Here is a 17,481-nt window from a genome sequence, read left to right as displayed (position 1 = left end):
GAAGAATAATTTTTATCAAAATTTGACCTTTGATATCTTCTTAGTTCCATTTTATAGTCTGAAAAGATTAAGATGCACAGGAGACCTCTAGAATGGAATCTTTTATCTATAACAGCAAAATAAACATATTAGGGAAATAGAGTCAATGACCTTATAATTACTAAAAACAAATTTGCATATATTAAACTTTTATGAATTTTTGTTTTAGATTACATCTGTTCAAAATTTTACTATTTAAAAAAAATTATTTAGTTTTCAATGGACCTTTTATTTGTTTATATGTGATGCCTCACACATGATAGGCAAGTGCTCTGCCACTGAACCATGACCCCAGCCCCTTTATTTTTTTTTATTATTTTGTGTGCGTGTGGTGCTGGGGATTGAACCCAGGGCCTTGTGCAAGGCAAGCACTCTACCAACTGAGCTATAGCCCCAGCCCTACTATTTTGATAATTATGAAAATCCCACTTCAGGCATTCCTGAATTCCCTGATATTGGTACTCCTTATTTAATTCACAAATTATCAGATGGATCTTAGTACCTTCTTCCTTGGTGAATACAGTCCAGGGAGCATTACAGCATTATCCATAGCTAACCAGTTCAGTTCTGTTCTCTTGCACATTCAGATAAAAATCACACAACCCAGGGGCCGGAGGTATAGCTCAGTGGTAGAGCACTTAACTAGCATATGTGAGGGTCAATGCCTGGCTCTATCCCCAACCCTAAATAATAATAATAAATCACACAACCAAATATAAGCTGTCAGTGAAGATAAGTATCAGGTGATTAATTGTTAAATTCAGTGAGTCAAAACATTAACAAGATCTGAAAGTTAAGTGGAAATTAACTAGGCTTTGTAGCATAATTTACTATATAAGTATCCCAAGTTTTAGACCAAATTATGTTCTTATTACTTTATTAATGAGATATTTTACATGAAGAATATTATCATTTACAATTTGCATACCATCATAATTCTCCAGCTAGGAATTCTCAAGAGTATGATTTTTTTTTTTTATCATACTGGGGATCAGGCAGTGTTTCATGCAAGCTAGACAAGTACTCTTTATCAATTAATAATAAGCACTTAATAATAAGTGCTTATTAATAATAAGCAATTAATAATAATAAGCAATTAATAATACTCTTTTATGCCAAGAACTTTCCTTAATGATACAGAAATGATTAAGATAAAATCTGGGAACTGGGGTTGTAGCTCAGTGGTGGAGTGCTTGCCTCATGTATGTGAGGCACTGGGTTTGATCCTCAGCACCACACAAATAAATAAAATAAAGGTATTGTGTCAATCTACAATTTAAAAAAATATTTTTAATAAAAAGATAAAATCTGTTCCTCCAAGGAGCTTGAGTCTAAAGGAGACGGGTAAATAAATAAACATATAGTAGAATATAAGTACAACAGCAAGATAAATAATTTTATGAGGCCAAGAAAGGGACAATACTTAGAAAAGAGAATTAACTCACTGGGATTTGGGGGAAACAGAATTCTCTGGTTCCGTTGTTCTCTAAACCAAGTTTTTTAGTGAAGATTTACTAGATTTTAGACACAGAGTTCTAGGAAAATTGAAAATTCATAAATATAGGCATAGAAGTCTGAAATCACTTGGAGAAGCATAGCCAGTTGGCACTGTTGATGTCAATTCTGTGATATAAGAAATGTCAGGTTGAAGAGGTAAACCAAAGCAAATTTATGTGTGTGGATTTTATCCTACTGTTTATGAGAGAATAGTAAAGGATTTTAAGTAGGGTTATGTATAATCTGGTTTATAATTTAGGATAGTACCTGGACTGCAGTATAAAGGAGGTAGATTCAACACTCCTTACATTCATTCTCCCCTTTTTACTTTAAAAAACAAGTGTAAAGTTGCTTTTTTACTGGGGGAAAAACACCCAGTTGATACATGTATAATATATATACTTACAGACACCTTCCCAAAAATGATTACATATATATAACATAAAGTTTACCATTTTAGCATTTTGAGTAAACAGTTCAGTGGAATTAAGTATATTCACATTTGTTACTGTTTGGATATGAAGTGGCAAAAATTCCTGTGTTTATGGGCCTGGTGGCACACACCTGTAATCCCAGCAAGTTGGGAGGCTTAGGCAGAAGGATCGTGAGTTCAAATCCAGCCTCAGCAACTCAGAGAGACCCTGTCTCTAAATTAAAAAAAGACTGGGGCCCAGGTGGCTTAGTGGTTAAGGGCCCCTGGATTCAATCCTTAGTACCAAAACAAACAAACAAACAAAAAACCCAGAAAACAAAACAAAAAAATTCCTGTGTTGTAGATTTGGTCCACAGTGCAGCAGGTGGGACTTTCAAGAAATGATTGGGTCATGAGGGCTCTATCCCTCATGTGAATTGATCATTTGATGGATGAATAATTTGGAGGTGATGGAAACTGTAGTTGGAGGAAGCAAATCACTGGGGGTCCTGTTTGTTTGTTTGTTTTTGTTTTAACTTTATTTTGAGACAGTGGTCTCACTGAGTTGCTGCCCTGTAAAGGATATCTCTTGACCTTGACCTCTCCTTCCTTTCCTCTCTCCCTCCTTCCCTCTCTTTAGCTGCCATAATCTGAGCAGCTTTCTTCTGTCACATCCTTCTGCCATAATGTTCTACCTCATCTCAGGCCCAGGGTAATGGAGCCAGATGTCCATGGACTGAAGCCTCTGTAACTGTGAGCCAAAATAAACCTCCTTTAATTTGTCAATAACCTTCCTTTAACTTATTCATGTTGGGTATGTCGGTCACGGTAATGAAAAGCCGACTAACACATTTTTTGCAACCATTGCCAAACAACATGTTTCCCCAATTCTTTTTGACTTCTCACACTGAAACTCCTGTACCCATTAAACAATAACTCACCATTTTTCTCTCTGTCCAGTTCCTGGCAACCAACATTTCACTTTCTAAATGAATTTGACTATTCTGTGTTTCTCATATAAGAATCTTGCAGTATTTGTCTTTTTTTTTTTTTTTACTACATATTTCACTTGGCATATTGTCTTGAAGATGTTGTAGCATATATCAGGATTTCCTTTTTTTTTTTAGGAATCAATAACATTCCATTCCTCTGTGTGTGTGTGTATATCACCTTTTGTTTATCCATTCATCTGTTAATGGACACTTGATTTTTTTTTTCTTCCTTTTGGTTATTTTGAATAATACTACTGTGAACTTGGGTGTACCAGTATCTCTTTCAGTCCCTGCTTTCAGTTATTTGGGTGTATGCCTAGAAGTGTAAATTACTGGTTCACATGGTAATTTTTAATTTCTTGAGGCACTGCCATATTGTTGCCATAGTGGCTGCAATATTTGACATCCCCTCCTACAGCTTACAAGGTTCTACTTTCTCCACATTCTTCCCTAACACTTCATTATTTTATAGATGCAAACACATTATTCTATAGTGTGTGAGTGGTATCTCATGGTGTGTGTGTTTGCAGTACTAGGTGCTGTACCTCTGAGCTACATCCTTAACCTTCCATTCTTCCCCCTTTTAACTTTGAGAAAATGTCTTTCTGAGTTTCTGAGAATGGCCTTCAACTTGGAATCCCCCTGTCTCTGCCTCCTGGTAGCTGAAATTACAGGTGTGTGCCACTGTACCCAGCTATCTCATGTAGTTTTGATTTGCATTTTCTTAGTAGTTAGTGATCTTCACCATATTTTCCTTGCTTATTGGTCATTTGATTATCTTCTTTGAAGAAATGTCTACTTAAGTCCTTTGCCTGTTTTTAAATTGGATTTCTTTCTTGTAGGAATTCTTTATATATCTTGGGTATTGACCTGTTATCAGAAATAGTATTTGCAAATGCTGTATCCCATTCTATGGGTTGCTTTTTCACTCTGTTCATGGTATCCTTTGATGCCCAAATTTTTGGGTAGTCCAGTTTTATTTTTTATTTGTTAATTTTGTTGCTTATGTTTTAGAATAATTTCTCCTGAGCATTCTTTCTGATAATTATAAAGCAGGGCTAATTGCTTATTCAGGACACTTATCATAATGCTTAGTGATGGCAAAATCTTATTAGCATATGAAATGCTTAACCTTTTTATTCTCACAGAAAGACAAATTTCTTGCTCATTAAGATCCAGTTTTGGGCTGGGGATATAGCTCAGTTGGTAGAGTACTTGCCTTGCAAGCACAAGGCCCTGGATTCAATCCCCAGCACCGCAAAAAAAAAAAAAAGAAAAGAAAAGAAAAAAGATCCAATTTTAAAATGGATTGACAAAGGAAAACAAAATGTATTATTGTTTTATACTAACTAGATAAGCTTTCAGAGTGAGTCAGTAGTAGCCCTAGCCCTGACTCAGTGCTGCTGAGGCAGAACAAGTTTTATAAGAACATTGGTAACTAGGGATCAGTCAGGAAGACCTATTTATTCCATTTCTCAGAAGACACTTAAGGAAGCTCTTTCTTGACCACTCTTGCACTATCCCAACTTGCATGCTGGTTCAGTCTCACTGCTTCCCCTCTTTTTATTTGTAACATTTTCGTATGATCTGACATCATGACATTTGTTTATTTCTTTATAGTCTGTTTCTTCATAAAGGCAGAAACTTGTCTCTGTTTTGTTCACTGCTGTCTTCCCAGTGCTTAGAACAGTGCCCTGTGAATATTTGGCACAGAACAACCTCTAGTTGAACATCTTCTAAATTTTCTGTCTACAGAACCTTCTTGAACAAGGGTGTGGGGAAAAGGGTACATTTTTGGTAGAACAAAAATTATTATATCCACTTTAGAAAGCAGTAAAGAGATTCCTCAAAAGACTAGGAATGGAACCACCATATGACTCAGCTATTCCATTCCTTGGTATTTGTTTTAGTCAGCTTTTTCACTGCTATGACCAAAAGACCTGACAAGAACCATTTTAGGGGAGGAAAATCTTACTTGGGGCTCACGATTTCAGATGTCTTAGTCCAAAAACAGCTGGCCCCATTTCTCAGGGTTCAAGTTGAGGCAGAACATCATGACAGAAGGGTGTTGCAGAGGAAAGCAGCCCAGAAAATTATACCAGGAAGCAGAGAGAGCTCCACTCACCAAAAACATAAATTGTTTCTTTTTTTTTTTTTTTTTTTTTTTTTTGCGGTGCTGGGGATTGAACTCAACTGAGCTATCTCCCCAGCCCAACCAAAACCAAAATATATACCCCCCAGTGACCCACCTCCAACCACACCCTACCTGCCTATGGTTATCACCAGTTAATCTCTTTTAGCAGGGAATCAGTTTGCTGATTATGTCAAAACTCTTGCAGCCCAATCACTTCACCTACAAACTTTCTTGCATTGCCTCACACATGAACTTTTGGGGGGCACATAATCTAAACTGTAGCAGAATTTATCCAAAAGAACTAAAATTGGCATACTCTAGTGATACATGCATACCAGTATTTATATCAGTGCAATTCACAATAACCAGGTTAAGGAATGAGCATAAGTATCTTCAACAGATTGGAATAAGGAAATGTGGTGTATATACACAATGAAGTTTTATTCAGCCATAAAGAAGAAAGAAATTATGTCATTTTCTGGTAAATGGATGGAACTGAAGAAGCTAAGGTAGAGAGAGGGAAAAAAAGGATCTCATGAAGATAGAAAGGAGACCAATAGAGTAGAGGAAGGGGATCAAGAAGGAGGGAGGAGCAGAGGACACAGGAATGAAATCTACCAAATTATGCTGTGTCCTTGTATGAACATAAAACAATGAATCTCACTTATATATAATTGTAGTGCATTAACTAATATAATAATAGGGAGATCAGAGTTGAGCAAGTGGGTCAGGGATAGGGAAGAGAGGAGGGAAAGGGATGGTACTGGCAAATGAGATTGGTCACATTATGTGCATGTGTGAATATGGTATAATGAATCCCACTGTTATCTATGTTATCTAATGTGCCATAAAAATAAATTTCGTTTTTAAATTTACAAGTTTAAAAAAAACCTGCAGAAGTATATACTGATTTACAGGGTAAAATAGTTGATCGGTTTGATTCTCTTACTTTCATTCATGTGCTTTGTAACATCATTATACTATCAATTTCTGTTGTCACTTTCTATTTTAGTATTGTATCATTTATACATGTTATGAAGTAGTATGTAGTAGTGTGAGTTTTGTTGTGTGCAACGTATTCTTCTAAGACATGCATGGGTATTAAAACATTAACATCTTAGGCTTGGTTTTTTTGGGGGGGGCACACCAATAGTTTTAATAAAACAATTATTTTCATTTAAAAATGGGATTTGTGAGCCAGATTGTATTTACAAAGGTACATTAGTTTAATATTTTCCTTAGGTTTAACCTAATTTAAACTTTTTTCCAGATATTTTCTAAATTTGGAACAGTCTTGAAGATTATCACCTTTACAAAGAATAATCAATTTCAAGCCTTGCTTCAGTATGCTGACCCAGTGAATGCACATTATGCCAAAATGGTAATTGTAATTATTTTTTATTTTTCAATAGTTAATTACTCACTTTCTGAAGGAAACCATCATGTGTTCTCTCGTTCTAGTTTACTGTGTATGATTTTAAAATTTGTGATAAAATATATATAACATAATATTTACCATTTTAACCATTTTTAACTGTATAATCTCATGTATTTTTTTTCCCCTCAGCTAAAAATTATTATTTTCCTCAATGGAAATGGTTTCTTATCACCTCTCAGGTCTCTGAAGACTCATTCCTGTTTGTTACATTTAGAGTTTGATGTAGTCTAAGAGAGTAGGTTTTTGCTCTTCATTTAGTCCTGTTGAATCAGCTAAAGATTGATTCTACTACTTTTGCAACCATATTCAGCGTTCATTCCTGTTGAGCCCTAAATTGCTAAAACCATTAAGCCTCAATAATTACACTGTTGTCAATTCCATTTTTTTTAAGTACATACATACTTAACTTTTTTAAAAAATATTTTTAGTCATAGGTGGACACAATACCTTAATTTGTTTTTATGCGATGCTGAGGATCAAACTCATTGCCTCACATGTGCGAGGCAAGCACTCCACCACTGAGCTACAGCCTCAACCCAATACTTAACTTTTGATGAGATATAAATTTCACAATAATTTGGTTACATTACATACATCTGTTGAGATCTGTCACTAATACTAATAATTGCTGAATCATTGCTAATTTCTGCTCAGAGACACTAAGATTTATAGTACTTTTGTATACTGTGCACTGTATGGCACTCAATTAGGAATATAACCTTGCATATATTATTTTGTGCCATTTTAATGACATATTTGTCAATGATTTTTATATTGTAAATTAGAGTTTTTCATGTGTTTCATTTGTATGTGCTTTTGATTTTTGATATCTTTTTATAAATTCAAGTTATAGAAATCACAAGCAGTGGTAGATATCCTATTGGTAAAATTTTATTCTTGCAAAGGAAGGGATTACTGATCTTTGGTCACAGTTAACTCAAATTTTACTCAGCTCATTGTTCAAAGTATTACAAGATCAATTTACAAAAAAAAAAAAAGTGATAGGTAATATATATTGTGTCTCTGACAAGCACCATTTACAAAGGCTGTTTCATCTTAACCTGTATAATCTATAGTAAAATAAATTATGAAATGTGAAATAGTCATATTTTTAAACACTCATTTCTGTTTGTCATGCTTAGAGTTTTTTGTATTCAAAATTGTCATAGTAACAGCTTAGTATTTCTGTATTAATGTACAATAGTTTTCTGAGCCTTTACATTTCTTTTCTTTCATTTGATCCTATTATAGATAAGATAGATGTTATTATCCTTACACAAATAAAAATTGAAGCTCAGAGCTTCTCTTTTTCTTTCTTAGATTCATAAGTGAAAATAAACCTAGTTCTTTGGCATTTTGTCCATTGCTCTGTTTTATACCTGATTGCCACTCATATCACAGTAGATAGAGGCTATTTGATTCATCAGTGGCATTATTTTGCAAAAACATTGGTCCCTTTCTCACATGCTTTAGGCTCTGGATGGCCAGAATATCTATAATGCATGCTGTACTCTACGTATTGACTTCTCCAAGCTCACCAGCCTTAATGTGAAATATAATAATGACAAAAGCAGAGACTTCACTCGCTTAGATCTTCCTACCGGTGATGGCCAGCCATCTCTTGAACCCCCTATGGCTGCTGCTTTTGGTGAGTAGTTCCTTTTTGGGTCACAAAGCAAGTTTTCTGAAGTTATAAGTTTCATTTATTAATCTGTGTTAAGTTAGCCTTCTTAGGTTTTTTCAGGATTTCTAAAGGAAAGCAACAAAAGTGACCATTAATTAAATCTTAATATTAGGAAGTTTTGTTACTTGTCTAAACAAGAAGATATCTCAAATTGAATTAAAGATTTATTTTCTAACATTAGTATTACTCATAAGCCATGCAATTATTTGCTTCAAATTAATTTTTAAAAATTAACCTGATTTAAATATAATGGTTTATAGTCAACAGAATTTTGCCATAAGTGCTCTTGAAAATTATTTTTCCTTTTTAAATAGTGATACTTCAAATCAGTGACCTAAATTAATCCTATGTTGTTCCTTTATTCAAAGAAGAGTATTTGTCTTGCTTTTTAAACACTAGAACTTACATCTTTAAGTTTATGTGATGTTGCATTTTGCATTAATAAAAATACAAGCAATATGGCCAATTGAGACCTTAAGTAGTATTGAATCCATCTTCTTTTGTAGCTGAAAAAATTAAAGAATTTAAAAAAAAACCAATTATCCACAATTTTCTAGAAAACATTCTATAGCTTAAATAAAAACTTTTGATATTTTTATGCCTGATTTGGCAGAATCAAAGGTCTTTGTCATTACCATTTTAATAACAAATGATTGTAGTTAGGGCAAATTCATGTTTGCCAAAACTGGGCTATCAAATGCAGAAATGTGTTTTTTCTATTAACTTAAATATATACTCTTGGTATATAATGTTCTATATTTTAGAAGTAGGCCATTTGAAAAATGTGGTTAAGAATTTTGCTTTCTGAATATAAAGTATCAATATTTACATTCTTTTTCATTGTGTTGTTAATAAATCTTTAGTCATTGCAGAATATGTCTCCATCCTAAGTTATTCATCAGAGAAAAATGCATTTCATGTATTGTGTGAAAGTTTCTCTTTGCCTATCACTAATTTTTGACATAGTTCTATTCCCTCCTATTCTCTCTTGGCTTCTATAACCCCACATTCGCCCTACTTTGTTCCTTCCTCACTTCCTGTTTTCTTTTAAAGGTTACCCCTAAAGTTTCTAAAGAGTTACCCCTAAAGAGTCATAAACCTTCAGTCCCTGTTTTTGGTGATATATACCTATAAAATAACTTATTAAGCAAGTAAACATATTTTAAAATACCCACACCATTGACTACCAGGTTAAGATATAACACATGTATGCATATTGAAGAATCACCCCTGCACTCTTCTTCATGGATTGTTTTCCCACTTCCCCTGCCCCAAGATAATGATAGCCCCAAATTTAATGATTATTATTTTTCTTTTGTTTTTCCTATTTTTTTTTAGTACTTTTATTATGTAGCCCTAAATGCTACTTTATTTCTTCACCTATATTTAGAAATTTACATAAATGGAATCATGCTGTTTTTCTTTTGTCACTTCTTTCACATTAGGCATTTGTGATTCATCCATATTTATACATGGAACTATGGCTCATTCATACTCAAGATAGTCAAGTGTATATTGTCCCATTGGATGAATATACCACAGTTTGTTAATCCACTTTATTATTGATAGATATTTGAGTTGTTTTTAATTTAAGGTTATTGTGAATAATGCTACTTTAAACATTCTTGTATGTGTCTTCTGGACAAGAATTTTCTCCAGAGAACATGTATCTGCAAGGAATTATTGAGTCATGCAGAGTATGTATTTTTTCAGTTCTTCTACATAATGCATTGTTTTGAAAGGATCCTACCCATATATACTTGCATTGGGGGGTGTTTTAATTTTTACTATTCTGGTGTATGTGAAATGATATCTTAACATTTTACTTTTCACTGCATTTTCCTGATTCCAATGAAGTTGAATATACTTTTGTTTATTTGCTATCCTCCCTTATAAATTTTGATTCTTTTGTCTATTTTTGTGTTTGCTTTCTTACTTGTGTCTTTTTCTTATTAATTGGTAGGAATTCTTTATATATTCCAGATATCTGTCATTTGTAGATTGTATGTTATAGTTTCTACATGTTTAGGCTTACTGACTTATATAGTTAAGTTTATATATTATTTCCTTTATATTTGTTCTTTTTTGGGACTTCTTTAAGAAATTTTTTGCTATTATGAGGTTGTAAAGATACCTATTTATGTTCTAAAATTATTAGTATTTTAGTAACTTTGTTTTGAAATAATTTAAGCTGCAAGAATAGCACTAAGAACACCTTCATTCAGAGTCCACAGTTATTAGCATCATACCACATTTACTTTATCATCTCTCAGAGTTGTGTTTATTTATTTTCCCATCTCCAAACCATTTGAGAGTAAGTTACAGGCATGATGCTCTTTTCTTCTAAATACTCATTGTGTATTTATTAAGAACAAAAACATTATTTTTTCTTTTTGGTGGTACTGGGGATTGAACCCAGGGGTACTCTACTAGAGCTGCATTCCAATAAAAAACTTTTTTTATCACTTAACGAATAGAAATGCATTAGATTTATAGGTATTGATTTTATATCCTGCTTCTTTGCTGAATTCATTTATTAGTTCTAGAAGTTTTCTGGTGGAGTTTCTTTGATCCTCTAAATATAGAATCATGTCATCAGCAAATAGTGATAGCTTGAGTTCTTTTTTTCCTATTCATATCCCTTTAATTTCTTTGTGTCTAATTGCTTTGGCTAGTGTTTCAAGGATGATATTGAATAGAAGTGGTGAAAGAGGGCATCCCTGCCTTATTCCACTTTTTATAGGGAATGCTTTCAGTTTTTCTCCACTTAGAATGATGTTGGGCTTGGGCTTAAAATAGATAGCCTTTATAATGTGGAGATATGTTCATACTATACCTATTTTTTCTAGTGTTTTGAGCATGAAGGGGTGCTGTATTTTGTCAAACACTTTCTCAGCATCTTTTGAAATAATCATGTGATTCTTTAAGTCTTTTGATGTGATGAATTACGTTTATTGATTTTCAGATGTTGAACCAACTTTCCATCCCTACGATAAACCCCACTTCATTATGGTGCACTACCTTTTAATATGTTTTTCTACGTGATTTGCCAGAATTTTTTTTAAGGATTTTTGCATCTGTGTTCATCAGACATATTGGTCTAAAGTTTTCTTTCCTCGATGCATCTTTGTCTAGCTTTGGTATCAGAGTGATACTAACTTTGTATAATGCATTTGGAAGGTTTCCCTCCTTTTCTATTTCCTGGAATGCTTTGAGGAGTATTGGTATTAGTTCTTCTTTAAAGGTCTTATAGAATTCAACTGAGAATCCATCTGGTCCTGGGCTTTTCTTGGTTGGTAGGCTTTTGATGGCTTCTTCTATTTTATTGCTTTATATTGATCTATTTAAATTGTATATGTCCTTCTAGTTCATTTTGGGAGAATCATATGTCTCTAAAAATTTGTAGCTTGTAATTATGTTATGTATTTCAATAGTATCTGTGGTGATCTTTCCTTTTTCTTCACAAATTCTAGTAATTTGAGTTTTCTCTCTCCTTCTCTTCCTTAATGTGACTAAGGGTTTATCAATTTTTTTTTTTTTTTTACTTTTTCAAAGAACTAATTTTTATTTTGTCAATTTTTTAATTGTTTTTCTTGTTTCAATTTCATTGATTTCAGCTCTGATTTTAATTATTTTCTGTCTTCTGCTACTTTTGGTGTTGATTTGTTCTTCTTTTTCTAGGACTTTGAGATGTAATGTTAAGTCATTTAGTTATTGACTTTTTATTCTTTTATCATATGTGCTCAATGCAATGAACTTTCCTCTTAAAACTGCTTTCAGAGTGTCCCAGAGATTTTGATATCTTGAAATTTAGAAGGGTTTGTTTGATGTACGTAGATGCTCCATTGTTTGGGGCATAAATATTTAAAATCATTGTGTCTTGCTGGTTTATGATTCCCTTAAGCAGTATGAAATGTCCTTCTTTATCCCTTCTGACTAACTTATGTTTGAAGTCCACTTTATCTGATATGAGGATGGAGAGAGAAATTAGGAAAACCACTCCATTCACAATAGCCTCAAAAAAAAAAAAAAAAAAAAAAAACTTGGGAATCAGTCTAACCAAAGAGGTGAAAGATCTCTACAATGAAAACTACAAAACATTAAAGAAAGAAATTGAAGAAGACCTTAGAAGATGGAAAGATCTCCCATGTTCTTGGATAGGCAGAATTAATATTATCAAAATGGCCATTCTACCAAAGGTGCTATACAGAGTCAGTGCAATTTCAATTAAAATCCCACTGATGTTCCTCATAGAAATAGAGAAAACTATCATGAACTTCATCTGGAAGAATAAGAGACCTTGAATAGCCAAAGCAATCCTGAGCAGAAAGAGTGAAGCAGGAGGTATCACGATACCAGACCTTAAACTCTACTACAGAGCAATAGTAACAAAAATGGTATGGTATTGGCACCAAAATAGACAGGCAGACCAGTGGTACAGAAGACAAAGAGACATACCCATGTAAGTACAGTTACCTCATGCTAGACAAAGGAGCCAAAAACTTACAAGGAGAAAAGATAGTCTGTCCAACAAATGGTGCTGGGAAAACTGGAAATCCATAGGTAGTAAAATAAAATTAAACCTCTATCTCTCACCCTGTACAAAACTCAAAATGGATCAAGAACCTAGGAATTAGACCAAAGATCCTGCACCAAATAGAAAAAAAAGTAGGCCCAAATCTTCATCATGTTGGCTTAAGACCAGACTTCCTTAACAAGACTCCCAAAGCACAACAAATCAAAGCAAAAATCAGTAAATGGAATGGATTCAAACTAAATGCTTTTTCTCAGCAAAGGATACAATCAATAAAAAGAGAGCCTACAGAGTGAGAGAAAATCTTTTCCACGTGCACTTCAGATAGAGCACTAATCTCCAAAATTTATAAAGAACTTATAAAGTTTCACACCAAAAATACAATGAACTCAATCAATAAATGGGCCAGGGAACTGGACAGACACTTTACAGAAGATATACAGGCAATTAACAAATATATGAAAAAGTGTTGAATATCTCTAGTAATTACAGAAATGCAAATTAAAACAACTCTTAAGATTTCATCTTACTCCATTTAGAATGGCTATTATCAAGAACACAAGCAATAGTAGATGTTGGCGTGGATGTGGGGAAAAAGGCACACTTGTACATTGCTGGTGGAGTTGCAAATTGGTGCAGCCACTCTGGAAAGCAGTACGGGGATTCCTCAGAAAACTTGGGATGGACCCACCTTTTGACCCAGTTATCCCACTCTCCAGTTTATACTCAAAGGACTTAAAATTAGCATACTACAGTAATGCAGCTACAGCAATGTTCATAGCAGTTCAATTCACAATGGCTAGATTATGAAACAACCTAGATGCCCTCCAACAGATGAATAGATAAAGAAACTGTGGTATATTTACACAGTGGAATATTATTCAGCCATAAAGAAGAATAAAATTATGGCATTTGCAGATAAATGGATGAAATTGGAGAATATGCTACCTTAATGCCAGTTATCAAAATCAGGAAATTAATATCTATACAGTAGTATTATCTACTACATAGTCCTTTGTAAAATTAACATATAATGTCTATATTTATGGAGTAGTGTGAAAATTCAATATACTAATGCATAATCAAATCAGAATAATTAGCATTTCTTTGAGTTGAACAAAATCTTTAATGTGATTTTTTTTTACAGTACGTACTCTTAATGGTCTTTATTTAAATGGTCTTATATTTTGCCAAGTAACTCGTAATTTCTTTAATTACTCTTCTTCAGTGGGACCATTAAACTACCTCATAATTTTGCTATTATAAATTATGTGATAAACTGATTTCAGAGGTGAAATCCTGTTTTAATTTGTATTGCCTTGATTGCTGTCATGTTGGTACATTTCCAAATGTAAAATGCCTATTTTTAGTCATTCAGATCTTTTTTTTTTTTTTTTTAATTTTTGGTTGTGGATGGGCAATGATACCTTTATTTTATTTATGTATTTATATGTGATGCTGAGGGTCAAACCCAGTGCCTCACAGGTGCTAGGCAAGCACTCTGCCTGCCACTGAGCCACGACCCAGCCCTGTCATTCAAATCTTATACCATTTTTTAAAGGTTTGCATAAAATAATATTAGGCTGTTGTCTAGCAGTTTATTTCTCTAAAATGTTTCCAGTTTTGCTCATTTGAGGAGTATAAATTCATAGAAACTTAATAAATAATTCTTTCATCAAAATTAATATTCTTGTTAATTGTATTATGCTTGGAAACGATTTAAAATTTAGTTTCGGTATTTGCTTGCCAGTTCTTTTTTTGGGGGGGGGGGTCTGTATTAAATGTTCTGTTATAGTTATCTCCAAATTTTTCCTTATTTCTCTAATAATTAATGGCTAGTGTTCTGCTTCACTCCCCACATTAGCCACTTTGCTGTGCTTGAAAACTGGCCCTTATTGGCACTTTATGGCAATTCACATTTTTTCTGACATGCCTCAGCAGCAGCTGTGAATCAGCTATGGCAGCAGTCCTCCACTCTCCTGACACACAGCCCAGCAGAAGGTGTTTTGACATTCTTGTGACAGACAGTAAAGAATAAGAGAGCTGGTGTAAACTTTAAATGCCTTTTAAATCTTGTGGCACATGTCATTTCTGCCTCTATTCCTTGCAGAAATATAATCAAACCCAGTGTGAATTACATAGAAATGTGTGTTTTTCCCCCAGAAGACACTGTAAGGTCACATGTCTGGCCAGAATTGTAAAGAAGGGACAAGTGAATAATTGGCAACAATAATTATATCTCCTTATTTTTCCTTATGTTTAACTGATTAAATTGCCTAGTACAAATTTTCATAATTACTTATCTTTTTGTTTTCTTGTTTTTCCTAGTTGTGGCGATTGAACCCAGGGCCTCATACATGCTTACCAAACACTACTACTGAGCTATATCTCTAACCCTTTTTAAAATTTATTTTAAGCCAGGGTCTCAGTAAATTGCCCAAGCTGGCCTTGACCTTTGAACTTCCTGCCTCAGCCTTCCTGATCAATGGGATTATGGAACTGTGGAGATGGGCATGCCTGGCTTTATTTTGAAGACTCATTAAATTCTTTTAATGCCTAAATATAGTGCTTTCTGTTGTAAAAGTGAATCATTTTCATTTGTAAAAGTGAATCATTTGTAAAAGTGATGATCTTGAGCCTACTTGTGTATAAGTTTAGGAAAGACAGCGATTTATCTCTGCTTTGTTCAGTGATTCCTCAGCAATTAAAAAAATTAACTTTCAGCATGTGTTTATTGGGTGGATTTCAGTCTCTTTTATTTCATCATTTTGTCAGTCTCAGTTTTTTGTACTTTATCAATTCTTTGCTGGTTCTGTCCTTGCAGGCCTATATTTTCTTGAATGATATTAAATTATGGCTATATATTTAAGTTAAATAGTTATCTAGTAAAGAGTGAAATTATATGAGCTTTTAATTCCTCAGGGAGGGAGGGAGGGAAGAAAGGAGGGAAGGGAGGGAGAGAGGGAGGAAAGAAGGGAGGAGGGAGGGAGGAAAGAAGGAAGGAAAGAAAGAAAGAAGAAAGAATGAAAGGTTATTGTGTCCATCTACAACAAAAAATATTTAAAAAAAAGAAAATATATCCTACATACTTCTGCTTCTAAATATGTTCATCTTCTTATCATTAAACCCAAACTCTCCCTTTGACTTTTACAACGTATATTTTCTAAAACAATTACACCTTTTTCACTTATTCTGTGTGACTTCTGTTGAAGGTCCTCTTTGAAACCTTTATTCCTCTAGATCCTGAGGTACTATAATTCACTGCCTTTTTTTTTTTTCCCTCCCTTTTTCTTGAACTGTTCTCTTTTTCTTTTCTGTAGGATATTCATCTTCCTTCTGCTGAAGTGTACTAATACTCAGACTAATACTCAGGCTGTATTTTGGGCTTTCTTCTGTTTTTATCTTTGGTCCTTTTTAGTGGAATTCTCATTTGTACGTTTTTCACATCTATTTCAACACAGATAATTACAAATCTATGTGTTTGCTTGTGATAATTATTCTGAGTTTGGCCTATTTTCCACTCATGAATATTTCCATTTGAGTATCTTACCATCACATCAAATTTAACATATTCCAAATCAAATTCACTATTTTTCTACAAGAACTGACTCATTCATTGAAATTATCTCCTGTTTTTCTTGATGATACACAGTCACCAGACTTCTTAGAGGAAAAAGACCAGTATTTGTTTTATCTTCTGGTACACATTGTTACATGATGTCCAGCTCAAACTTTCCCTTACCTCCAAAGAAACCTTTTCTAACTGATCATAGTGAATCCCTTGTGACTTCTTCATAGTCCTCTTGTAGTATATTTCCATTTACACCACTAGATGACCCTCATCATGTTAATCTTCTGTAATTCATATGTATATTTTGTAAGCCTCTCAGACAAGGATTTAATCTCATACCTCTTTTTATCAGCACAGTACCCCACCAATAAGAGTACATTTTAATGAGTATTTGATGACTATTCATACAGAAAAAGTAAGGACCAGAAATCTCAACCTAGTCCAAACTTAATGAACAGCTAAACTGTTGAACGCAGTTGAAAGCGGTTAGGCTGTAAAGACGGCAGAGGCTCTTTATACCTTAAAGATCACCTATTGAACAAATATTTATTCTATAATAATTTATATATAATTTCTTTTCTCTCTCTTTTTTTTTGGTAATATACTCTAATATAGCCATTTTATATTGCTTTGGTTAGCATATTCATAGAAGGTAGTATATTTATTTTAGCTTCTCTTTCTTCCTCACTAGGTGCACCAGGTATAATTTCTTCACCATATGCAGGGGCTGCTGGATTTGCCCCAGCCATTGGATTTCCTCAAGCTACAGGTGAATTTTTAAAGTTGATTTTGAAATAATTTTTAAATGAAGTTTTTTATTTTCTAGGAACTTATCAAGATTAAAAGCTGAAAATTTTGAAGAACATAGAATAAAAGTATTGGGCAGCTGGTTGTGTGGCTGTGCACACCTGTAATCCCAGCAACTCAGGAGGTGGAGGCAGGAGGATGACATTCAAAGCCAATCTCAGCAATTTAATAAGACCCTGTGTCTAAATAAAATATAAAGGGCTGGGGATATAGCTCAGTTGGTAGAGTGTTTGCCTCAGAAGCCCAAGACCCTGGGTTCAAATCCCCAGCACCGCAAAAAAAGAAAAATAAATAAATAAAATATAAAAATGGAGATGGGGATGTGACTCAATGGGTTAAGTACCCCTGGGTTCAATCCCCAGTACTAGGGGTG

At 33.8% G+C, this 17,481-nt stretch overlaps 1 protein-coding gene across 9 annotated transcripts in view; it reads left to right on the top strand.

Annotated features, from left to right (window-relative positions):
- Positions 1 to 17,481, top strand: part of PTBP3 (polypyrimidine tract binding protein 3) — a 96,016-nt gene that overhangs the window by 67,123 nt on the left and 11,412 nt on the right. For all 9 annotated transcript variants that reach the window (XM_079112590.1, XM_079112588.1, XM_079112589.1 and 6 more), the window contains 3 exons: positions 6,345 to 6,455; positions 7,986 to 8,160; positions 16,993 to 17,070. In XM_079112590.1, coding sequence (XP_078968716.1) covers positions 6,345 to 6,455; positions 7,986 to 8,160; positions 16,993 to 17,070 — 364 coding nt within the window. The remainder of the gene's footprint in view (positions 1 to 6,344; positions 6,456 to 7,985; positions 8,161 to 16,992; positions 17,071 to 17,481) is intronic.

This window comes from Sciurus vulgaris (genome assembly GCF_902686455.1).
Source record: "Sciurus vulgaris genome assembly, chromosome: 15".
In the NCBI taxonomy this organism is placed as follows: Eukaryota; Metazoa; Chordata; class Mammalia; order Rodentia; family Sciuridae; genus Sciurus; species Sciurus vulgaris.
Note: the sequence above shows the minus strand (reverse complement) of the source record. Positions and strands in the feature narration are given on the sequence as shown.